The sequence below is a fragment of the Calidris pugnax genome, unplaced genomic scaffold, assembly GCF_001431845.1.
Source record: "Calidris pugnax isolate Ruff unplaced genomic scaffold, ASM143184v1 scaffold148, whole genome shotgun sequence".
Lineage (NCBI taxonomy): Eukaryota > Metazoa > Chordata > Aves > Charadriiformes > Scolopacidae > Calidris > Calidris pugnax.
In genome coordinates, this window is record NW_015090926.1 from 4,442,541 (window position 1) to 4,468,728 (window position 26,188).

The 26,188-nt window shown below is 38.4% G+C and overlaps 1 protein-coding gene across 10 annotated transcripts in view; it reads right to left on the reverse strand.

Moving 5' to 3' along the window:
* Positions 1-26,188, reverse strand: part of PPIP5K2 (diphosphoinositol pentakisphosphate kinase 2) — a 55,896-nt gene that overhangs the window by 16,758 nt on the left and 12,950 nt on the right. For all 10 annotated transcript variants that reach the window (XR_001413078.1, XR_001413077.1, XM_014951476.1 and 7 more), the window contains exons 3-23: positions 25,603-25,798; positions 24,777-24,867; positions 23,802-23,887; positions 22,257-22,411; positions 21,758-21,859; positions 20,232-20,393; positions 18,962-19,083; positions 17,346-17,447; positions 16,702-16,788; positions 12,927-13,002; positions 12,734-12,843; positions 11,607-11,692; positions 10,839-10,964; positions 10,605-10,726; positions 6,682-6,864; positions 4,600-4,741; positions 3,267-3,490; positions 1,767-1,894; positions 1,457-1,571; positions 559-666; positions 356-472 (exon numbers count right to left, since the gene is read on the reverse strand). Coding sequence is in view for 8 of the 10 variants with exons in the window: in XM_014951476.1 (XP_014806962.1) it covers positions 356-472; positions 559-666; positions 1,457-1,571; positions 1,767-1,894; positions 3,267-3,490; positions 4,600-4,741; positions 6,682-6,864; positions 10,605-10,726; positions 10,839-10,964; positions 11,607-11,692; positions 12,734-12,843; positions 12,927-13,002; positions 16,702-16,788; positions 17,346-17,447; positions 18,962-19,083; positions 20,232-20,393; positions 21,758-21,859; positions 22,257-22,411; positions 23,802-23,887; positions 24,777-24,867; positions 25,603-25,798 (2,640 nt within the window). In the remaining 2 variants the exon portion in view is untranslated. The remainder of the gene's footprint in view (positions 1-355; positions 473-558; positions 667-1,456; positions 1,572-1,766; positions 1,895-3,266; positions 3,491-4,599; positions 4,742-6,681; positions 6,865-10,604; positions 10,727-10,838; positions 10,965-11,606; positions 11,693-12,733; positions 12,844-12,926; positions 13,003-16,701; positions 16,789-17,345; positions 17,448-18,961; positions 19,084-20,231; positions 20,394-21,757; positions 21,860-22,256; positions 22,412-23,801; positions 23,888-24,776; positions 24,868-25,602; positions 25,799-26,188) is intronic.

The following is a 26,188-nucleotide window of genomic DNA, read 5'->3' on the forward strand; positions in this document are numbered from 1 at the left end:
GGTGGTAGCTCTGCCAACTTGACCATGTGTCTTTGAAAATATCAATCTTTCCTCAACAGTCTGTATTCTTAAACATACCTTACTTCCTTAAGTATTTCTCCCATTTTCCAGAATATCATTGATGTGACACTGATGTTGTTATCACTTTTCTTAGAATATTTCAGATTTCTAGCAAAAATTCTGGCAAAGCCATAGAAGGTCCAAATTATTTGTCCATTCAAAGTGAAATAATACATTGGGATAGCCTATATTTTACTAGATCTTTTTCTACCAAAATAGAACCCACACTTTTCTTTTATGTATGTCTGCATCCAGAAAAATTTACTTTTACTTTAAAGAAAGGCGCAATTATTACCTCTCTTGAGGCAGGTCTGTATCCATATCCAGATGGTAAATTTTTATCTTCCTCACAGCCTTTGGCTCCTGGACTAAAGTGCAGCTCAACGTGAAAACGTTCTTCTGAAGAGAGTTCCTGAAGGAAAATGATTAAATAGGTTTACACTTGAATATGTAGCTTAGCACTACTTGTTTCTGAAGATAATTATCCATTTTAAATACCTTGTTTGGATCCTCATAAAGCATGATAACAATCTGTGTCATGTAATTGAGTTCGTTGACAACGTTTAAATAATCCATAGCTCGTTTCCATTGCTCGTCTTTTGATTCCTTATGAAGTAAAGGGAAAAAATAATCAACAAATATAACCCAGCTATTTTCTTTAAGAACACTGATGATTTCCCTTTTTCACCATTTACATGGATTTTACATCCCTAGCACAAGTACAAAGCTTTTGACAGCTAAGGAAAAAACAGAGATACAACCAGAAAAGAAAAGTCACTCAAAATTACTCATCAAATGAATGAAAAGTGGAGATAAGAACTCTTCATATTTTATTTCAGTGCACCTTTGATGTTCTTTTGCCAACGATGATATATGTCTTGGAGACAGAGGCACAATTTTAAACTCCCCTGATATAATTTTGCATTAAAGTCATTTTAACTAGTATATTGTGGATAATGTTTCTAGGTATCGCTCTACCAGTCAGAGTAAATGAAGGTTTTTGCTATATAGAGGAAATATAACCATCGCATGCCAAACTATTTAAAATGAATATTCACCTTTTTTCATGCTTCAGAAAAAAGTCATTTAGTAATCCACCTCAAAGGGAACTTAAAAGTTTATCAGCTTAAGACTAGGAGTGCATCTGCTGTCGCATGTGTCACAGAGGTCTAGAATTAAAAATGCTTTTGCCGTCACTGAGCTTACTCATCCGTTAACAGAAGCAAGTATGTCGATACAAAAGTTAGTACAGTCATCAAGCTCAGTCTTAGAAGCAGCCATGTTACCTTTGTGGTGCTGCATTTATCCTCTCGAAGAGGATACATTTAGTAAGATCGAGTGCTTTTGGTTCCTCTCAAGGTATCAGAGCTTTAATGGAAAGAAGTGTTCAACTTACATCACATAAGGCACCATAACGAAGGGTGGACAACAGGGAATGGACGTGACTCTCGCTGGTGAAATAGAGCCGCGTGCGAACATGGCGTTCAGGGGACATAACACCCCTGGAGTAACTTGAAAGAAAAAAAGTCTTATTAGACCATATTGGGATGTGTCCCCATTTTAGAAATAGCTGTCAGCAAATAAATAAATCGCACTTTTAAAATTCCTATGAGCTAGTAAGTTATTTCAAATATGAAATCTATAGACTATCTCCATTAAGTCTTATGGAAATTAATGTAACCATGTAAAAAAAGTAGGAGACTTACAGAGGGTGAAGCTTATTTACAGTATCATCATCTTGAGTCCTCTGAAGGTCAGAGCGGATTTTCCTAACTAGAGGAGTGCAGTAACCTTTGGCAATCTCTAGTTTCTCAGCCTTAGAAATACCATATTCCTGTGTAAGAAGAAACTGACTTTTAGAATTCAGTTAAAGATTAAAATGCCTTCCAATGCAAAGTTTGTATATTAAAGCCAACTCATCATCTATTAGTTTGATTTGACTGCAAACTGCTTTAACATTTTTATTACATTTGATGACTGACATCCCTTCAAGTAACAACTGGTCTGCCTTTTTGCTGTTTGATTTGACAATGAGAAATAGTTTTTCATTCAGAAGTTAATCACAAAAGTGAATTCACTTTTCTGGTACAATGAAGCTTTTTTCTTAAGCAAAATATCTAGGGAATTATTCCTTCTCTTCTCCCCTCCCCAGATTTAGACATCTATGATGCATTTCATGTCACCTGATATCAAGTAACATTTTTTTTTCTTTTCTTCAAACATTCAATAAAGAGACGTTACCTATTTAATACCTCTGTCTTAAGTTTGGGGTACAACACCCACCAGATGATCTCCTATTCACCTCAATTAACACTGAAAATGGTAGTTTAATACAACTGGAACATACTGTATCTGTTACGCTACTTATGATGTTTAAAAATCTGTTCTTCCAGAAGCTTCATGCTCTGTGCCACAGATTATATGAAGGTCCTCTCATCATTAAGATGGACCTTCTAGTTACTCTAAAAAGCAATGTAAGTAACTTTCCTTTGCATTGTGTAGGCTTATCAAGTTTTCTTTTTCTTCCTTCAGTATGTGTCCTCATTTTTACCTGCTCTAACACTCTATTAAAAATGTAAGATTAACATGCCCACATGACACAACACACACTTAGTATCATTGCTCTTTTTGTCCTTCTTGCTGTCAGGGAATCTGAGAGATGGGGAGAGGAAGAAGTTCCCTCAGTTGCTGCATGCAATATGGACAAGCCATTCCTGCAACAGTGCTCTGTAACTGCAGGGACACGAAGGGAAAGCTTTAGTCTGTTCTGTCCTGTTACCACAAAATAGTTTCACGTCCTGCAGCCAACAGCATTTGAGAGCTGAGTTTAACAGCCTGTAGTACATGGAAGTTTAACTTGTCTGTTTCTGGCCTGAAATTCTATGAAACTTAATGCAGTTGTTCACATGCGCTCCACTTAAATCTATGAAGAAAGGCTGAGATGAACCACTTTATTTTAGTATACCGCAGTAAAGGAAGCAAACGTGTTCACAGCTTAAATTGCTAAAAAAATCCACTTTGAACACAGCTTAATGAATTATGAAACAAATTTTTCTTGCTACCAGAAAATGAGAGGTAACATTAAAGGCTTCTGTTACCGCAAAATACAGGAAGCTTCAGCAGAAAAAACAGAGCAGACATTTTCATGAAATGTGAAAAAGCATTTATTCTTCAATCTATTCTTTTTAATAACTGAAAATACTTACCTGAGGGATCACAATGTCAGCTAAAGCTTTTGAAAGCCTGTATAATTCCATTGTGTTTTCTAATTTTAAGGAGCCATTGTGTTGCACGTCATATTTTATACAGTCGTAAATATCAGGAATTTTGCTAATATCGTATCTTCCATTTTTTGTTTTAAAGTCTTTTTCCAGCTTGGCCCACCTGCGCAGCATCAGTTCTAGCGTTTCACTGTGGTACAGCTGAATATCTGGATAGACACATATCTCATGTAAGTAAACAGAACCATCGAAGTAACAAAAGGAAAGTTTTAATTACATGGTAGTAACAGTTGAATACAGCAAGATAAAAGGGATCAAATAAGCTAACTGTATTACTTCCGAGAGGAGGGAACAGATGTTCACATGGTTAGTTTTACTACTGAAGACATCATAGCTATGTAGCTACAATGAGATAGCAGAAAAGCTTCACTGCAGAAATACACCACTGGCCCTTTAAGCAAAGCTACAGCACCAAAAGTAGTGTCCTACAGTACAGATCATATATAAATAAAAGCAACCAAAAAAAAAAAAAGCTGTAAGAAAATTCTAGGAAGTAGGAAGGAGGAAGAGAGGCAGGACAACATCTCTGTTTTAGAACAGACCACATATCCCATTTGTCTCTCTCACCTACATGTGTCAACAGCAAGAGCCAAGAAACTGGCAGAAATGATGAATTATCCCCATCCCAGGACAGGAGATCAGCCCAAACAGACAAATCCCACTGATGCTATATCTAGAGTTGACACTTGCACTGCTCAACCTCAGAATAGAAGCTGTTTGCATACTACACATGGTAGAAAACACTGATAGCCAATATTCCAGTATTTAGCTAGTGCCAAAAAAAGCACTGTGGTCACTTCCAGCCCTAGTTTTACTCATGTCATTGGTTTATCACCATTAAGACTAACTATCATTCTGTGCAATACTACTGCACATCGTATAGCAAGCAACAGATCTTCAGCAAAGGTACTTAAATATACAAATGTACCTATGTAACTTAGCTTTAGTACCAACTGCTTTTTCTATTACTTCTGTGGACTGATAAGTTTCAAATAATTAAGACAAGAACTTCTGCAAACACCTGAGGCCTAGCTGAACTTCTAAACACCACAAAAAGTCCTTACTTGCAATATGACCATGTGTTCCTCCTGCTGGTTACTTTCAAATTATGCATATGGATTCAGACTGTGAAAATTCCTAACCCATTATTGATTAAAGTTCTGCTAAAAGCAAGTTTAATGATGAAAAGTTATGTTACAATTCTCCCTCAGATGTAAAGAAGAGAAACTAAATACAACTATAAAAAATGTTTAAGTACCTGCAGACTTTGGATCTTCCATTCTTTGCCTGATCTGAGAAGTCAAGCTCTGGATCAAGGAATAGACCTTGTCACATGTCTTTACAGGATTTTTAATAACCTGCATTGATTTTATCAGTGAGATGCTTCCAGATGGAGTAAGCTGCAATTTGAGATAAACACAAAATTATCTAAACAAACTGACCAGATTTGAAAGAACTGAGGAGATGAGATGGAATGTATGAAAGATTCTAAGTATTGGAGAAAAAGCATTCAAACGGGTTGTATTAATTTTTTAAACCATTTCTCAATGATCTATTTCCTTTGAAGCATTAAGAAAAGAAAATATATCAAAAGGTAGTAAGGTAGAGATTCAAAGGTGACAAGAAATTAATAGGGTAACTAATTCTATACAGTAAACATGAGTAATTTCAGGAGTTCCTAAAACTCTTCTTTTGTTCCCAGACAGGAAAATTGGAAAGAGCTTTAAAATTTATTATGTACTTAGCAACTTCCCATAACTTCCTTTCAAGTAATTATTGTATTCAAAAGCTCACAAAAAATAAATGTTATCATTAGGCTACACATCTCACAAAATAATCTTTGTTCTACAAAGTACTATCCTTAGCATAACCAGAAGGAAGAACGAGATTTGTAATAGTAACTGATATCTGAAAAAAAGTTTGTCTCTTCCTGTTATAGGTTTTTGTTTCTACAGGACTGCAGCACACAAACACAAAGAAAGAGAAACCCTTTAAACACATGTATATCAAGAACATACAAGATGTCCTTCAGAGCTGGCTTAACTATAGAAATTGTAGAAACTGCAAATTATCTCCATCAAGTTCAGAGTCACTAAAACAATACAGTCAATATCCATGTAAGTGAGGCTTAGCCTCAGTTTTTTCAAAGAAGTCAGTGCAATCCAAAGTAAGTAAACAATGATATTAAACAATAATTTATATACTTAACACACATACATATTTGCACTTTCCCCAGTTTCCTCAAACACACAGGATAATTTGGATATGGAAAACTTCTGCCCTCTACCCAATAGTAAGCAGTTCCCACATCCCTATTAACACTAAGTAAATCAATAGGAAAGGTGCCTTGGCACAGAAAAAAAGACCATATTGTTTTTCCAGATCACAAGTTAAAAAGAAACCAAACTAAAAATCCCAAAGGTTAGTTACTTTCAGTGACTGTTTGTCTTAGGTTTCAGCCAATTTTCAAATCCCATTATATCTGTAGAGGAAAAAGAAGGGGGAACATAAATGAATTCTTGAGGCCTTGTACCCTTTCACTTTTTCCAAGTACTGCTGGGTCCACTGCTAGCGGTGGTCTGGATGATACTTTTCACCTGTATGTTTAAACGAATTCACATAGAGTATACATATAGGGTAATAAAATTATTTTTCAATAATTTGATCTCAATACCTTTTATAAAATAGCAGTTTAATCTTAAATCTCATTTAAGGACTTGTATTTAGTTGTTATACCAGACAGAGTAAGGGCAATTGAAAGAGAAAGAAGTTTCTTAACAATAACAAACATTACTCAGGAATAATCATGTGTATTCTGTACTAAATAAGCATAAAGTATATTAATATGCACTAATTTGGCATGTTAGTGAGACATCTCCTTTCACTGATTAGAATGCATTCTGCTGGTTTTCAGCATCTTAGTATTCTTAGTTAAAAGAAAGGCCTTGTAGCAGATTGAGTACTGAGACAACTGCAGTAGGTAGGCAATACATTTTGTAACATTATACACTGTCCAAGTAAAGATTACAGGAAATGTAAACAAGATAGTTCCATTTCTTCAATAATTAAAATATTTTTAATGGAACAGTGAAAAAGATGTACGAATGAGACCCCCATCTACTCCGACTCCAAAGGTTGCAGCTATTCTGACTACTCAAATTGCAAGACAGCTCACAACATCTGGTATCGCAATCGGTACAGCTTCCTTTGTACTTCAAGCTACTTGCAAGCACACAAATAATTTTTCAAAGTAGATACATAAAACCACTGTCCATTACTTCTACACAAGAATTAGCGCTGCTGTTTACTTCATTTCACAGGAAGCTAATCATACGCTAACCTTATCGTAGTCATCAGCCGTGAACTCTCTGTCTCTCTGGAGAATTTCGTGGAGTCTTGCTTTAACGCGGTGCTGACAGCTGCTCAGAGAATCGCTGTCGCTATCCAACAGACCGTTCATATTAGCACTTTTCACCATCTGGACGAGAATAGGAGTCAGCTCTCCCTCTAAGGCCAGTAGTCCCTGAAGCAAATGATACAATTCATCAGGCAAACATAAAGAGAACAGAAAAGAATCTTAAAAAAAAAACAACACACCACCCTCAACACTAATTTAAATTCAAGATTGTACCATTTGCCTATGGATTAGATAAACAGGGACTTTGCAGACAATACAGATCTTTGCATAGAAACGGCCCCCAAAACACTGCCTTGCTATGGTTGCTGCTCTGGTTGTGATACGACGCTGCCATATCACAGAGCATGCTCACAGGCACCAGCTGAAGCGACCCTAGCATCATCTCAATGGTGCTGTAATTGCTCCTGGGAAGCCACAGCTGTTCATGTCTTGGGTTGCAGGGAGTGCACGGTGCCTTCTCCCTGAGGCTGGGAACAACAGCAGCCTGACTTGTGGAGGACATGCTCTGCTCCAGGCACTGAGTCACCAGATGGTACCTATGGGAAGAGTTAGCAAACCAAACAGCATCTGCGAAAACAAGTTGAGAGAGACAGGGTCTCTGCAGAGACGCTACAGGGGCAAAAGCCCAAACCCTGTGTGGCACATCAAAGGCTACAGTTCAACAAGAGGTGAATGAAGGCTTCAAAAATGGAAAAGGTCGGAAACTTTTGTGACTTTTCTGGCAACAGGAAGACTCTGGCATAAGGAAGGAAATGGGGTGGTGTCTCCTCAAGCCTGCTGATCAAGGAGAAAGCAGGTGAAACGGCTCAAAAGGAAGCAGTCTTCGAGAAATAAGGAGTTAAAATGTAAGATGGGTTCCTTCTTTGAATCCCCTATCTCCTAACAAGGTCGACAATACTGTTTTGCTGCTTCAAGACATCATTGTGCTGGTCTCAGGACTACTCCCTACATTCCTGCATCCTCTCTTGTCATAGCTCTGAGTAGTTGCAGGCCCCGTTTGTGGTCAGTCAGGCTACATTTGCTAGATCTTACCAAATCACGAAGGTAATAAATTGTCTGAAAGAACAGAACGAGTTGATAGGAAGGAACACCAGAACATGAAGTAGTGGCTTCAGCAATTTTAGGATGAACCAAGGTCACTCCGACCTTGCCAAGTACACCAAGAAGCTACCCAAATTAGGAAGAGTTCAGAAGTTTAATCCGAGGAAGACTCACAAGACGATCCCCCACCCTGATGAAGGCACCGGAACTCCCACCAGACGACTCCCCAAAATGGAAGACTCCGCCTATATATGAATATGCATGTAAAGATATGAATAGGCATGTAAAGATGATGTAACCTACACTCAAACTTGTATAAAAAAGCTGCACTGATTGCTAACCGACGGAACTCTTTGTCCAGGGCGGCCTGGAGAGTTCCCCAACGCGTTGTTAATAAATACCTCCTGCTTATGGACTTGAAAACTTAGTCTCTGAGCAGTTTCTATTTTATGAGCAGTTTCTATTTTCTGAGACTGCAGTTTCTATTTCACCTTTTGGGGCAAATTCGGCATCACAGGACAGACAGCTGAAATACTTCTGCACCAAGACATACAGCATGGAAACAAGTAGCAAAAATAAAAGGTCTGAACAGCTGCTGAGCTTTAAGTTTATTCAAATTACTAGACACAGGGCCTTTTGGAAGCCAGGAAGGTAAGGAGGCAGAGTTGGGTTCAAGATAAAGGAGTAGCTTGAACACTGGGACCTTTGCTTTCAAACCAGTGACAAGATCTTATTTGTAAGGATCGGAAGACAAATAAGCACAGGGCAACATCACGGCAGGCCTCTGCTACAGACCACCCAATTTCAAAGTAGAAATAGATGAAGCCTTCTTAACACAACCAGAGAAAGCCTCCTGATTGCAGGCCGTGTTTTCCATGGGTGCCCTTAGCCCTGGGTACCTCACGCATGGGTAATACTGCAACCCAGATCTCTGGAAAACACCCAGGACAATTCTTTGACCCATAGAAGGTGAAAGCAGGGATGGCTACTTGGAAGGAATAGAGACAAGACCTGAACATGGTGGGTGAAATGATGAACTGCAGACACTGTAGACTCTCCATTCCTGGAGACAGTCAGAACTTGACTGGATATGATTCTGAGCAACCTCATCCAAACTGGCTCTGTGCTATGTAGAGTTAGACTAGCTGACCTGCTGGGGCCCCTTGAAACTTAAACCTCTCTATCACTGTATTATTACTGAAACTCGTTCACCTAAGTAGTACTCATGTAACAACACACTGTCTGTGTCCTCTCACACAATTAAAAGATCTGTATCACTGAAATGAGGAAAAGAAGTGAATAAATTATTAACAAGTGCAAGTATTATGCATGCAAAGGGCTACTTGGGAGGAGCAAAATGTAAGAAGCTCTGAATTCTGTGTTTTATATTATAGTTCCTATACCTTCAGGTTTGCAATTTAAAAAAAAATAAGTTTGTGCCTTTTAAACATCACCGTAAAATTTTTATGATTTCATATCAATAAATACATGTAACAAATATTTTGATAAAGTGCCAAGATGTAGTACTTCTATCATGTCTTAGTTATTAGGTACCCCTTTTGACAGCCAAAGTAAGTGTCCTGTAACAACTTTAAGAAACTACTTCTATTAACTCCAAAAAAAAGCATGAATGTACAGTCTGTACAATTTCCATTAAAATATCGGCAGTTTGTTAATTCCACATCTCTAATAGTTTCAAATCCTCTAATTTACTCTATAAAGTTACAAATCAATGAACAAAAAGATTGTCTCAATGAAGTGTTGCCTTTTGAACTCCAAATCTTCTGGTCCGAACCACTGAAGTGACTAAAAATTGCAATTTTTGCTCGTCAAATCAGTTCCAATGTCTGTGATTTAACCAACAACACACACACATACACAATCTGTCACAGAAATCTGACAAAATTTGAGGAAAGTAAGCCCTAAACAAATAAGAAAGGTGCAAACTAAAATGCTGCCAATGGCATCCTGGGCTGCATCACAAGCATGGCCAGCAGGGTAAGGGAGGTGATTCTCCCCCTCCACTCCACGCTGGTGAGACCCCCACCTGGAGTACCGCATCCAGCTCTGGAGCCCCTAGCATAAGAAAGACAAGGGCCTGCTCAAGGGGGTCCAGAAAGGACCACGAAGATGATCAGAGGGATGGAACACCTCTCCTATGAGGACAGGCTGAGAGACTTGCAGTTTTCTAGCCCCAAGAGAAGGCTCCAGGGGATCTTATAGCAGCAGTCTTCCAGTACTAAAGGGGACTCTTCATCAGGGAATGTAGCGATAGGACAAGGGGTAACAGTTTTAAACTGAAAGAGGGGAGATTTATGTTAGAAATTACGAAGAAGTTCTTTACTGTGAGGGTGGTAAGATGCCGGAACATGTTGCTCAGAGACGTGAATGCTTCATGCTAGAAGTGTTCAAGGTTGGATGGGGCTTTGAATAACCTGGTCTACTGGAAGGCATCCCTGCCTGTGGCAGGGGTATTGGAACTCGATGATCTTTAGAGTCCCTTCTAACCGAAACCTTTCTATGATTTTGGAGGCTGTTACTGGAAAGGATTAAGGTATATTGCTAGGGCTGTATAATTAACACCTGTCTGCATCTGCTCAAAGAACTTCAAATGCTTGGCACATTAATTGGACACTTTTTCACAGTGAACTAAATACTCTTTGAAAACACATTTCTTTTAAAGCACAGCCGGCATTATACACTGTAGGCTCTAATAAACCATAAATTTCCCCAGTCTTCAAAAGAAAAAACAAACTTGAAAACATCAGAATTTTATAAATTGTAAATACAATTTCACATTGTACCTTTGCAAAAGCTGCTGCAGTCATCTGAACTCGTCCCTCATCAGAAGCGTAGATTTTGAGATCATGTCGGTAAGTGCTATGTAATCTAAGTAAACCACATCCAGGAAATCCAGCATAATCTCCTATCAAACAAATATTTTGCTCAAACTCTCAGTTTGCACTGGATTATCTTCAAAAGGGATTAATGTGATTCAATACTTTATTTCTTTTTTTTAGTTTTAGTTATTTTTTTACCTTGTCCACCTGGATACATACACCTGAAAGCCCTTCCAAGCTCCTCTGCTTGAACCCTGCCTGCAGGGGTCAATTCTCCTCCCCATTTTAGAACCAGAAGCAGGGATGGCTCATTTCTTCTATTATCTAATTGTACACAAAGAAAGGAGTTTAGTTGTCAAGTATTTGCAAATGAACAAAAATATCTGGACTATGCAGGGCTTCGGTAAAGGATCTCTGCAACATTATGAATCTTTAATAGCATTCTAACATTAAGAAAATATTGAACTGGAGAACTAAACAGGCACTTAAAGAAACCTGAAGTAGTTAAATTACAGAGGAAACATAAGTGAAAAATATCTAGCATGAAATCTGAAGCAAAAAGTAAATTAAGACACAAAAATTAAGACAATTTGGATGCTAAATACCCTAAAATTATTTCTGTCAATAACCATGGGTCAAGGACCAGAAAAGTTTTTATAAAAAGTTTTAAAGCTAGCAGTAAATGTTGAGTGGGATTTCTCATCCTGGCCTCCAAACACCATTTTGACTGAATCACTGAAGCTTCTTTTCACCCTGCTTTTTTGTTACAAAAAAGCAATGTTAGAATACAAATTTACCACATTGTTTTAAGTGTATGATTCAGCAGATTAAAAAACCAACAACAATACAAACATTCATTCTAAAGACATATTCTTTCTCTTAACATCAAGGTATGTTATGCCACTAGTCCGTGACTATTTAAGCACACATTAGATTAAGCAATTAGGTGCAAAAGTAATACAATACCTTCCTCTTCACTGGAAGTCTTTGGGCAACCATGAGGAAGATACGTTAACTGAACTTTGCGATTTATGCCTGAAAAATGCCCGTACCTGAAGTAGGAATAGGGGAAAATGAAAGGGGAAGAGGGAGAGAAACTTTTAAAATATTTTTCTCCAAACCTGCTGTGCTACTGTAACAGAATATAATAAATCTATGCTGGTCATTGCCATTTGACCACCATTTGTTGAAGCAATGCTTAGAACAATCCTAACTCAAAAAGCACAAAATGACTACAGAAATATCAGCTATTCTACAGTGAAACATTTAAAGATACTATCTACTACCTTTTTTCCCCACCACTGAACATAAAACTGGGGGAAAAAAAAAAAAAAGGCATTTTCAGACTGCACAAGTAATTCATCTATTTGGATCCATAACTATGGTGGCTACCAGTATTCAGAATCTGATCTGGCAGTGTGGATAGCTACTATTTTGTTAGCCAATTAAGTTCTCAAGCAGAACTCAGTATTTCAAACTATTGTCATAAATTTCAATAATAACTGTCTTTACCCTGTTTTTTTTAAACATTAAAGTTATGTACTACCATTTAGGTTCTGAGACTCCAGATCCTCGATAAACTTTGAAGCCTTGGGCTTTCCTTTTTCCTTTTTTTTCTTTTTGAAAGTATTAAATATTTCAGTCTTAATATACAAAGCCTTATTTATTTGGAATCCTCCAAGTTTGCTGTAAGCAGACAGCACACACGGTGAAAGTTCTTACTGGCTCCATCAGACTTCATTATATCACACACTGCCAGAAGCAGATCCTGCACTAAAATACTTTCATTTTAAAAACATGCAAGAGGATAAAAGTTGAGATCAAGGAAAATAACTTTTTGATGTAGAAAGTATACTGAGAAACTGGGTAAAGCAATAAGTTCAATTAAAAAGATAAGGAGAAAAAACAGATAGATGGCCCAGTTCTCCCCCATAATGTCAAATATGACGTCCTTTCTCTTGATAATCTCAGTGCTTGAATTAATATAACGTTAACTATTTGATAGCCATTGCAATCCAAGAAGTAACTGGTCAAACAGGTCAAAATAGCAGATGCAACTTTGTCGCTATGAAGCCTGAAAGTTAGACACTTACATTTCTAACACAGTCTTTAGCTGTTCAAGCTTTGCTTTACTTTCTTCAATTTCAGAATCATTGTTTTGCCCAAGTTCTACAAGGAGTTGCCTTGCTATATCAAGCACTTCCTATAGAAAGGAAACAGGATTTACTCAAATAAATAATTTTCTACTTATAAAATACTACAGCAAGAAAATGAAGACAAACTTGCCTGCAACTGCTTTGGTTTTTTCAGTTTTAGTTTTCCAGATTTATATCCATCACATTTTTCAAAGAGATCAAAAAACCTTTAAAAGAAAGATTACTGATTAAAAATCAGGGTTAATAAGTTAAAATATTACTTGAACAAGTGACTCAAAAAGTTAAAGCTGTCTGAAATTAGCACCTTTACACTATTGGAAAAACATGTTAAAACCTGCGCTACAAAGGTCAAACCAACCTTTACTCAAATCCTTTTTTCCTAGAAAGTCTTCAATACATTAGAGAAGCTATGACATAGTAGCAATTACGGAAACTTGGTGGGATGAGTCCTATGACTGGAGTGTGGCCATCAATGGGTACAAGCTGTTCAGAAGGGACAGGAGTGGAAGAAGGGGTGGAGGTGTTGCCCTCTATGTAAAGAAGTGGCTAGAATGTGAAGAGTTGTTGCTAAAGAGTAGCCATGACCAGGTTGAAAGTTTATGGGTAGGAATTAGGGATTGGGACAACAAAGGGAGCCTTGTGGTAGGAGTCTACTACAGGCCGCCTGACCAGGCGGAGCCTGTCAATGATGCCTTCTTACTCCAGCTTGAGGAGGCATCACGATCACAGGCTCTCATCCTGCTGGGGGACTTTAACCACCCCGACATCTGCTGGAAAAGCAACACAGCTGGCTGCAGACAATCCAGGAAGCTCCTAGAGTGCCTAGATGACAACTTCCTGCAACAAGAAATTAACAGCCCTACTCGAGGAAATGCATTGTTGGATCTGTTGATCACAAATGCAAGTGAAATCATCAGGGATATCAAAATTGAAGGTAGCCTAGGCTGCAGTGATCATGCCCTAGTGCAGTTCACTGTCCTAAGGAGTTTGAAGCTCACCAGAAGCACAGTTAGGACTCTAAACTTCAAGAAAGCAAACTTCCAGCTTTTCAAGGAGTTAGTAAATAGGACCCCATGGGAAACAGCCCTCAGGGACAAGGGAGCGGAACAAAGCTGGCAGATTTTTAAGGATGCTCTCTATAGAGCACAAAAGATCTCAATCCCCACATGTAGGAAAATGGGCAAGGAGGGCAAGAGACCACCATGGTTGAGCCAAGACCTGCTGGTCAAACTAAGGGGCAAGATGGGGCTACACAGGAAATGGAAGAAGGGACAGGCATCCTGGGAAGAGTATAGGGATGCTGCCAAGATGTGTAGGAATGAGGTCAGGAAGGCCAAGGCACAGCTAGAACTGAACTTGGCAAGGGACGTAAAGAAAAATAAGAAAGGCTTCTACAGGTACGTTAACCAGAAAAGGAAGGTTAAAGAAAATGTACCCCCCCTGATGTGCAACAGTGGGGAACTTGTATCAACAGATGAGGAGAAGGCAGAAGTTCTCAATGACTTCTTTGCCTCGGTCTTCACTGGTAACCCCCTTCCTCCTAGTTCTTGTGTTGATGACAAAAAAGTTGGAGACCAGGGTGACAAGGTCCCTCCCACTGTAAGTGAAGACAAGGTACGAGATCAACTCAGGAGCCTGAAGATATACAAGTCCATGGGACCTGATGAGATACATCCCAGAGTCCTGAAGGAACTAGCTGATGTAGTTGCCAAACCACTTTCCATGATATTTGAAAAATCATGGCAGTCAGGTGAAGTCCCTGCAGACTGGAAGAAGGGGAACATCACACCCATTTTTAAAAAGGGTAGAAAGGAGGACCCTGGGAACTACCGACCTGTCAGTCTCACCTCTGTGCCTGGGAAGATCATGGAACAAATCCTCCTAGATGCCATGCTTGGGCACATGAAGGACAGGGAGGTGATCCAGGACACCCAACATGGCTTTACTAGGGGCAGGTCCTGCCTGACTAACCTAGTGGCCTTCTATGATAAAGTGACTTGGTCAGTAGACAAGGGGCAACCTATGGATGTGATCTATCTGGATTTCTGTAAGGCCTTTGACACGGTCCCCCACAACATCCTGATTGCCAAATTGGAGGGGTACGGATTTGATGGGTGGACTGTTCAGTGGATAAGGAACTGGCTAGATGGTCGCATCCAGAGGGTAGTACTCAATGGCTCAAAGTCCAGATGGAGACCAGTCACAAGTGGTGTTCCTCAAGGGTCCGTGCTGGGACCGGTGCTGTTTAACATTTTTATCAATGATATAGACAGGGAGATTAAAGGCACCATCAGCAAGTTTGCGGATGATACCAAGCTGTGTGGTGTTGTCGATACACCAGAGGGATGGGATGTCATCCAAAAGGACCTGGACAGGCTGGAGAGGTGGGCCCAGGTGAACCTCATGAGGTTCAACAAGAGCAAATGCAAGGTTCTGCACCTGGGCCGGAACAATCCTCGCCACCAATACAAACTAGGGGGTGAGGTGTTGGAAAGCAGCCCTGAGGAAAGGGACTTGGGGGTGCTGGTGGACGAGAAGCTGGACATGAGCAGGCAGTGTGCAGCTGCAGCCCAGAAGGCCAATCGCATCCTGGGCTGCATCAAAAGAAGCGTTGCCAGCAGGTCCAGAGAGGTGATTCTGCCACTTTACTCTGCTCTGGTGAGACCTCACCTGGAGTATTGTGTGCAGGTCTGGAGCCCTCAATACAAGAAGGACATGGACCTGATGGAGAGGGTCCAGAGGAGGGCCACAAGGATGATCAAGGGGATGGAGCACCTCTGCTACGAGGACAGGCTGAAGGAGCTGGGGTTGTTCAGCCTGGAGAAGAGGAGGCTCCGGGGAGACCTAATAGCAGCCTTCCAGTACCTGAAGGGAGCCTACAGGAAGGCTGGGGAGAACCTGTTTAGAAAGGCCTGTAGTGACAGGACGAGGGGAAATGGCTTCAAGCTGGAGGGGAACAGATTTAGATTGGAGATTAGAAGGGGGTTCTTTACTGTGAGGGTGGTGGAGCACTGGAACAGGTTGCCCAGGGAGGTGGTTGAGGCCCCATCCCTGGAGATATTCAAGGAGAGGCTCGACGAGGCCCTGGGCAACCTGGTCTAGTTGGGGGTGTCCCTGCTGACTGCGGGGAGGTCGGACTAGATGACCCTTGGAGGTCCCTTCCGGCCTGGGAAATTCTATGATTCTATGATTCTATGAAATAAGAACACTAAAAACATTCTCTTACTGCCTTGTTAAGTCTTAAAAAAAAAAAGGAAGATATCCTATATATTAAATGACATAATATTTGAATATACAGCTATGTCAATTTTTACTCTTCAAGAGTGATCCTGAGCAAAAGCAATGACCAAAAATACCAAATGAGCAGTCCTACACTTTTGTAGCATGTATCTCTGAATGCAAGAACCTAGTCCTGAAACAATTACTTTTTACTGAAACTGCACTGAATTCCAGGCGAATTATGTAAGGCACTTTACGAATGCTAACATAAAAATGGTATCTACCAGGAATTCAGAGGCAAATTTTGACAAAAGTAAAAGACAAAAAGGTGAGGTGCAGTAAGATGACAGCTCATATATGAACAGTGAATGATAAGAAGAGAAGGACAGAAGTCATGGTCAAATCGTGAACCAGAAATATTCTCTTCTGAGCTATTCTGAATAAAGACATCTACAGAGCCAAATGCATTTTCATTAAGATCAAGCTGGACTGCTCACAAGGCACAGCACATGATGAAGGAAGACTGCAGAAGCAATTTGACAGTCCTGTTAGGGAGAGAGAGGTCCTTAAAAGAAAATAAAACAAAACAAAAAAGCAATTCCTGCTCAATTCATTTCTTGCAAGTCTCCAAGAACTGAGCTCTGCTCTAAAGCACCCAAGCTAGCTTATACCAAGATTCTACTTACCTCTGGTGTTTTACTTCCATTTTCATTTTTTGTTTTGGTGTTCGGTCCCCATGGCGTATTACAGCTATAACACATCTAAGCTCCATCCTGAAATTTCAAGAGTTACATTTCTCAATTCTATACACAAAAGTCTTTTATTTGATATGAAAACCACCACAAATCAAGACAATTGTCAAAGCCATAGTTATCTGACATAACTATAGAAGTGATGGAAGGATATGCAAGAATATAAGGTTAACTGAAAATGATGTAAAGTATAAAACAGAAATACTGATTTTAAGACTTGGATAACTACAGAATATCTATTTTAAGTAGTTTTTAAAACAATGATTTTGAGGTTCATTAAATGAGAGAGCATGTTTATTAGAAGTGCATATTAAGTTGGTGCTGGAACAATGATTAGCAGTGAAAGAAGCTATGCATAAAAGATGCTACACTTGAAAATCTGCTGTTCTATACTCAGCTTGACTAAGGGTCAGAAACTCTGACTGCTGGCAATAGCAATTCTGATTCCTTCCTTGTTTTCATCACACAAAACAAGTGTTCATAGGCCAAAGTGGTCACACCTTGTGAAGAGAAAAAAAATTCACACAAAAGTTACATTTAGAGTTTGCACAATTCAGGCGTAGCTACAATTTTCTTACATTGTTCCAGAGGTGGTTGGCACAATAGGGATGTCTTCAGCTTCCAGAGGAATTGACCATGGTATCTGAAACTGGGGAGCAAGTTCTCTCATTATGATATTTCTAAAAAAGAGGTTAAAAAGAAGAAAAAAAACACCACTAAGTTTATGGCACAGCTTATACAACATATATGAACTCCAAACCAAATAGATTATATATATATGTGCATTTTTATCAATGTGTTTTTAGAGCACTACTTGTCATGAATCTCTAGATGCATATTTTTCTTTTGATTGTGTAATAAAAACCTACTGAAACAATTTAAAGCAACTGCTAAAGAGATAACATTAGCTTAATGGCCCTGCATTTGTAAGAAACCTCCGTTTTTGAACTCCAGTTCCCAAATGAGTTCCTTGGATATGATTTAGTCTTGTTCATTTAAATATTCAGATACCTGACGCCATTGCCATAACTGAAAGTCTCTGATAATCAGCAAGCTATTCTTATCAAAGAGTAACTGGTACCTTTAGTGGTAATTTCTCAAAATTACACAGTTCTACTGTGATAGGACTGGAAAAACAGGTAAAGCCTCCATTCATAACTAAAAAATGATAACACAGCCTCCTCTTGCTAATCTTCTAAAGCATTTCATCAAAACATTCTGAACTTCAGATCAGTATCTACTTAAGAAGCAGTAACATGGAGGAAAAAAAACCTGTGCATTTTGAAGTAGCATGATCCAAAATTTAATTTCTAAATAGCTTTGAAAAAAATCTGCTGTTACTTAACACTGCAATGTGTTACCTTAAGAAATAAACCATAAGGAAAAAATTACGAGTTAACTTTTTCAGAAAATTCAACAGCTGCAACAATTTGAATAAAGAGAAGTCAAAACGGGTCTGAGAATTGTAATTCTGACTCAAAAAGTGGTCTAAAACAAAAGGACCATGGTTGTTATCTAGTATTTCAGCTTAGCTCTTCCTCCATTTAATAAGATCCCAGACCATTTATAATGCAGAAAGTCATGCTGTATCTCATCCATGCCATCTTACTGTAAAGCCAGTTTAACTGGCCAAAAGGTTATCAGCCCGCTCCAAGGGCAACATTTCATGGGCACAGAGTTCACTACTCAATTCTGTATGGTCCCTTGTTATACCTTTTTTTTGCTTCCAGTAGCAGAGAGAAGACGGCGTAACAGAAGACACCTTAATACTACATCGGTTTGGATTTACAGTATGAAATCTACAAATACACAAGTATACACAGCTTCAGATTGAGGACAATGTACATTAATTTGGGGACATACTAAAGAGCAGCAAGCACAACCATCCAGTAGTGCTTCTCTACTTGTAAAACATCTCAACTACTTTTAAGAACTTGATCTGGCTTTCAAAATACTTTAGCCTCAAGTATTCACAAAACACTCAGACTCAGATGCTCGAGATGATTTCAGGAATAAGGAATTTATTTATGGTTTATTAATTCATTCGGGATTGCTTGAAGTATTTTATTTATTTTACTTTACTTCATTTTAAATAATTAATTTAGGAATAAGAAATAAATTGTACATAAACTATAGTCACATACAACAGAGCGAAGAGGCAAAACTCCTGAGATAAAAATCAGTAAACTCTTACCCCAGTATCTTAGCACAATCATCATAGTATTTCATGGAGTTTTTCACAAAACTGAAGCCATTCACATCACAGACATAGGACTGTCCATTAGCACGCAGCAAATCAAAGCCACAAACTGTTTGCTGTTTTAAGAATAAAAGTTCAAGTCATTGGTCACCTTCCTTAGGATTGCTTATGCTAAATACCATTTGTGTTTTAACATGGTATTCATCTGAAAACATGACAAAAATACAACAGATTTTATACTTAGTACCTTTTGCCAGTTCCATGTTAGGTTCACTCATGTCATGCAAACATCTTCATATTTTCAACTTTGTATCCCCAATTTGATTTTACCCTTCCTAACAGGGACCCAGAGCAGTATTAGTATCGAGTATCAGTATTGAAGGTTAAGTCCACATGCGCACAAACTTAACCTTCAAGATTTACAGCATAAGCAATGATGGGCCTACAAATCCCCCATTCTGATGATGGTTTCCCCTTAGACATGGTTTTTAAGGGTGGCAGACAAGAAATATCAATAAAAACATTATTGTCCGAATTTAAATTTGACAGGATAGTTTTGTCGTTGACATAATCATTGATACTACTGGTACAGGAACCAGATGCTATTTCAACGGGTTACTGTTTTAGATCTCAAAGCTTACTTTGTTGAGTGTTAGAGGGATAGGCTGAGTGGCAGCCTACATGCTCCAGAATGCCATCACAGCTACACACAGGTAATAAGACAGACCGAAAGACAGCCTTTCGATCAGACAGGTGAAAGGAAGGTAAGAGATTGACTGAAGTTTTGAACACAGGAATCTTAAAACTATACAAAAAAGGAAACTATCAAACACTTCAAGTAAGTACCTAGTCACGTCAGTACCAAATTAACATTTAATTGGGCCCAATGTAAATACAAGGTAATAGAAGTTACAAAAACATAACTACTTAAATTGTGTTTCTCTAACTTCGAAACCATTAACAAAATTTGCAAACACATCATGCGTAGAGCAGATACACTGCAGAATAGCAAAGCACAATAGCAACATGTGAATTCAGGAAACTCATGTAACGTAGGCAACCCATCTGGAACTTTTCAGTGCATTAAAGGAAGAATTCTTCTAAATTAAAAAACAAGATGTGGAAGTTTAACTTTACACCTTCTTAGGAGTTCTGCAGCTATTATCACTGCTGGCTCCGTGAACCAAAATCCCATGGAAGCTTCATGTAATAAACAATTGATTAACACTAAATGTTTGATCAGATAGGAAAGTAATCAGCTTACTTTAAAGGCAAGGCATACTTTCCAAGCAATTAACTTCTCTCTTGCATTCAGGATGACTGGGTACCTCACTTCTTTTCCTTCACTATCTCTTTCTACCTTGCCATCCAGAGCTGGAGACTTCCGGGCTTCAGCATGAGCATAGTCTGGACCCACTGTGTACACCTTTATAGAAAAACAGGAACTCTTGATTCAGTGTCATTAAATTACATTACACATATGCATACATTTTGGTAAACTTATCTAAAATGTGGTAACAACTTCCAAAGATACTAACTGCTTTCATCATTGAAAAGGCCACTCTAAAGTACCTTCCTCAACAGCATTCTCTGCCCTCAGAGAATACCCATCATTTACTGACAACCTAGGATAAAGCAAGAGGAGAAAACGGTTGGAGCACAGGTAAAGAAAAATAATTTAATCAATTGCCAATTTAGTCAAATCAGGCAAGAGGGTGAGTTGGGTGAAGCTGCTTAATGCAAGGTTGACAGTCTTGTTACTTGAAAAAAGTCCATTATTTATTTGAGGTGTTGAAAGTCCACAGCTGCCTCCTGATTTTGACTACAAGAAGTAGCCAAAATAGTCCCCACCCCTCAAGTCATTTGCATCTCTTCATGTTGTGAGAAACTTTTCTTTCTGGAACCAGTTTGTAAAACTCTTACATAGACGCCTGTAAACTCAGATTAACCTATTGCAAAGTGTTGCACAGTATAACCAGCTGAAGAGTATGCTCATGAAAACATCAACTTGGAGAATAGGGAATTTGTCTGAGAACGTTCCACTCATACCACCAAATGGAAGAAGGTGGCTGCGATTAATAAAAGGGCTCTTTGGCCTAAGACCGGGTTAAATATCACACACTCCAAACCCCCACTTTTTGTCTAAATTTGGTAATCTCTCGTGTATATTGTAAACCATTTCAAGTTTTGTGACGGGCTTAATATAGCCAGAACTAACACAAAGGCAAAGAAGACAATCTCCATGCAGCACTGTCTTAGTACCTATTCTGTTATTGCTCTATTTTAGCATTCTTTAATGATACCTAATCTTCATATCTGTTAAGAAAATAAATGAACAGAAGAATGAAAATAATTACAGATAAGGTCAATGCATTATTTTCTCCAATTTCATATAGTTTTATTAATTAACTTTTGTTTGTTAATTAGTATACTAAAATAGTTGGTAAAATCTGTTTCATTTGCATTCATCTTTGTAACCTTCAGCAGACAACTAGGCAGCATCTGTTTATTCAGGAAAGTATATGCTGTTCTGGCACTGATACAATACAAAAAAGAAAGACAACGTGTTGGGTAATAAGCCTCTAGCACTTGATTCTAACATAAGTGAAGTTGCTCTATATTACAAGCACTGTGTTTAGCTAGAATAAGAATTACATTATTTACTTATGAACTGTATCAAAACATTAAAATTAATCCTTGACACAAAGATATACTTTCATCTTTAAAACTGACTAGCCCTTGGTGCACTTGATTGTTCTAAATATAAATAAGAGCGCTCAGTTGTCATACCTTCACATCAGTGCCATCTGTAGGCATGAATTCCTCATAAATATAGGAGCCTGTTTTTCTCACACTGCTTTCGGGAGAATAAACACTGCTTCTGCTGCCAATCTGAAAGGAATATTTTTCTATTAATAAACTCATAGGCTACTGCCTGGGAAAATTTAAAATTCCTTAAAGTAACACACTCATACTGAGAAAACACTTCCTGTACCAAAGGAAACACACAGGTTCTGATTATTCCCATAAGATTTTTATAAGATTCTTAAAGTGCACTGATAGCGCGTGCTTCTTTTATCTATAAGAATCTGCAGTGGCTGACAATCTACTGCGAGGAACAAGGGTCTTCATTCAATCTACATGTTCTCCTGAACTGAATTTCTCCAAACCACCCCTACACCTACACAAGCATGACATGACAGAACAGGTCACAGCTAACATACACACAGGACAGAATTACTCTGCAGACATCTACAGCTTCTCAATAGCTTTAGTACAATATCCTCACCTTTCGAAAGAGCCTTTGGCTTCCACCCCCAGCAGATGTTGGATAGTAAATGTAAACATTGTGGTCCTCAGCACTAACTGGCTTTTCTACAAAAGGCTTTTGGAAAATTTCTCCATTCACTTCCACGTGATCTTCTCCTTCAATCAAGTTGCATTCTGAACAAACAGTGAGAACAACAGAGAAGTTGTAATACATTCATGGAATGGAATGGTTAGAGACTCAGGGTAATTTTGCACATTGAAATAAAAAGATTATCGCATTTTTGTTTCACTGATTTGTTACTGACTGCACAAAGAGTTAATAATGATCATGTGCTGAACATGTCTGCTGTAACACCTCTATATTGTGCTACTTTATTAGAATGTTCAAGGATTTCTGTCGAGTCCCTCAGTGTCGGACAAGAAACTGCCTCCTAGAGATGCAAAAGCTTGCATGGGTGGTATGTTTTTGGAAGTGTTTCGAAGGGCTTCAGAAAGGCTGTTTGTCTCTTTCTTGAGTGCCTTTCTCTGAAGTATCAAGGGGATGGCAGATGGACAGTGAACATGGTGTGGTGTCAGAGTACATTTAATAGGCTGAGAACTGTCTCATACTGTTGACAGATGCACCTTGTACAGAGGATTAGGTCCTCTGGAATCAGGCATCAGGAATCTCTTCACTACTGGCTCACTGCATGGAGCAGCTTTTATTTGACCTTTGTAGCATGAGTCAGTCCTTCTTCCCTGAGATTATGCAGACGTTTTAACCTAAAATTTTGTAACTCTTAAGAGCTACGCCAGAGTAATATTTCAATTTTATTTTTTTCTTATCTCTTACACTTAGGTCTTGATCTGTCATTGCAATCTCCTATTGTTGCTTTAAGTCTTCATTTTAGTAGAAAAAGCTGTTAAGTTTCTTTTTAGGTACAGAAAAAATTAGTTCCAATTTATATTCAGAGTATGTCACTTGCAGATCTGTCTGGGCTAGATTTCCCTTCCATAGTTGCTTATACTTAGAAGGGAAAGTATTCAATGGCCTGAGTTGTTTCTGTCAATATTAATTTCCTAAGTAAAATTACTAATTATTGTCAGTAATGTAACATCGCGAATGTTGCTGTCTTTGGCGGCATATGAGAATTTCAATTTGAGTCTGCAGGTCCCTATATTCCAGTTTTTCTATGATGGGTTTGAGAGGATTGTGACCCCAAGCTTCAGAACCATGCTTTTCAGAGGCATGCATGTACTGCCTTTGGCTGGGATGGAGTTAATTTTCTTCACAGCAGCTGGTACTGTGCTATGTTTTGAATTTATGACCAAAATAGTCTTGATGTTTTAGTTACTGCTGAACACTGCTTACAGAGCCTCAATGCCTTTTCTGTTTCACATACTGCCCCCACAGCCAGTAGGGGTTAATCCACAACGATACTTTAAATACTGAAGGAGAAATCAGCTTCTACACAAATTAATTATTTGTCTAGCAAGTGAAATTTAGGTCTCCACTACGTATGTACTGATCTCCAGTGGAAAAAAAGAGATGCCAATGGTCGATATTTTAGTCATCAGTTCTTACCTTGGGGATTGTTCGGATCACGGTTCAGAACTGCATAGCGAGGAAGTAAAATGCCTTCAGCTTTAAGAATACCATATACTTCTCTCCTAGAAGAACAAAAGTTGCACAGTGAGACAGCAAATCCTGCCAATATTTGTATTTTACAGGCTGTGAGTCAAGTAGGAGAAAAACACATACTGGGTTGGTTTTTTTTGAATTACACAGGATAAGAATACATATAAAATACTCGTTAATGTAATGCTTTAAAGGTCACTGACACAGGTGTATGTTTGCAGTGATCTCATCTATGTCAGCAAAAATGTAATTTGCTATGCCAGTCCTGTCCTCTCCACTCTGGCAGTGCAACAGCAATTTACGTAGAACAATTCTCTTGTTAAAGGAAACTATTAACACGAAGAGTTGAAAAAGTTTATATGGGACAGTAAATGAAGGCACCCAAAATAGCAAGTCTGCTCACTGTTTAGACGGCTCCAAGTTTATGTATTTTGCTGAACACTGTTTTGTTAATATTTGCTATGAATGATTGCAGCTCCAAAAGAAAATTCACTCTGAATAACCACACAATCTTTGAATACCAACAATGTCTGTTAAGTATCCACTTAACAGAAAAACAAAACCTTTAGTAAGTCACATGAATTCTACAATTACTGGAGGTAGTGCAGTTGCTATACATACTTATGCTATACTGATTTTCAGAGCTTAAACTTTTTTATCTGCTAAGCTTTAGACAAATGTATCACCAAATTTCTACCTTGGTAAGTCTTCAGATGTGTCAATAAAATAGCAGTAAAAGAAAAAACACACTTAAAGACATATCCCAGAAAACTAGGGATACATTAACAAAGCCTAACATTCACTGTAATTTTATTTATACTACTGTACAATACATTGGAACTGTTGCTATGCAATGACAAGATTCTCACCGTCTCTGAGTTAAAAGTAGTTTGCTGCTTACCGGTAATTAGCATTACTTACCTGTCTTGTATGTGATACTGCATATTCAAGTCATTGATTATGAATGGATTCCTGAGTTTTGCATAGGCAACTGCTTTGTCCAGTGGAAATCCTAAAATATTTATTAAGGCAAATAAATTAAAACTACAAAACACAACACCAGTAAATAGTTTGGACCCTTCATATTCAAGCTTTAGAGTACAACCAGAGATATGGGTTAAGTGGGAGGATGCTCCCTGAACTACAGACACACATAACATAACCATAAGATGATCATAAAACCACTGCCTAATTTCAGTATAGGCTGGCAAAAGCAGCAGTCCTGTCTCCAGTCCCCTCCTCCTCACTCCACATGCCCTCCACTTCCATGGGACCAGAACTAAGGCTTTTATTGCTCCTGCCTGAAAATAGGATTTTTAACTTAAGCCTAACCATATCTGGTTCGCTGCCAGGCCCACAAAAACCCCTATATGTTGGCAGAGATACATGAACAAGTGGCCAGAGACCCAACACTCCCACTGAGAAAGCAGCATGCCTTCACAGTTCTTGGACCACATAAGTATTAGATCACCATTTCCACTGGCTCCACAAATATTTACCAATGGAATAGTTATTTTAAATACTAGGTCAGACAGGCCTTTCTCAAACAATGACAACAGTATAATTAAAAAAAAACTTGTATTTTAAGACTCAGCTGTATTATTTTAGATAAGACAGTTGTATTATTTTAGATAAGACAAACAAATTGCTTCCTAGGAAAGAAAAGACAAAAAAACATTCAACAACCCTCACACTGGCTAAGGTATTTAGAAGTTAAAAATATTTATGGTATTATTAGAAGATTTACCTTTAGAATGAAAAGAAATGAGACAGTCACATAAAGGCCAGTTTTCTACTGGCTCATTCAAAATAACATCCTCCTCAAATATTACCACAGTTATGTACTTAAACATGGAGAGGCGTTCAAGAATTTCTTTCATTGGTTTGGACTTTGATTTCTTAGCCATTGAACAAATCCCAACTGCGATTTGTCTTTCTGGTGGCTGAAGAGGGGAGGAAAAAAGAAATTATTATTTTTAAGTTCTCTCAGAAGACAACAGAGTTTTAGCAGCACAATATTAGAGCAAGCACTTTCTGTTAAAATTCACATATGACCTTTAATTTAGTGTTTAATCAGGTAAATTGCAAGCAGGTAACAAAATGCAGCACACCGCACTGCATCCTTAGGAAAAATGCCTCAAAAAATGAAACTGTTCAATAGCTGTACGCTACTTTTTGTGAGTACTGTATCAGGAACAAACATAGGATCACCATCTTTAGTCAGAAATCTCAAATCTGAATTAAATCATACATATGGCTTACTCTGAAATTAACCTGCAATTCATTTTTAAACTATTTAATTTTTCTACCTCTACTTAGTAGTTGACAAGGCT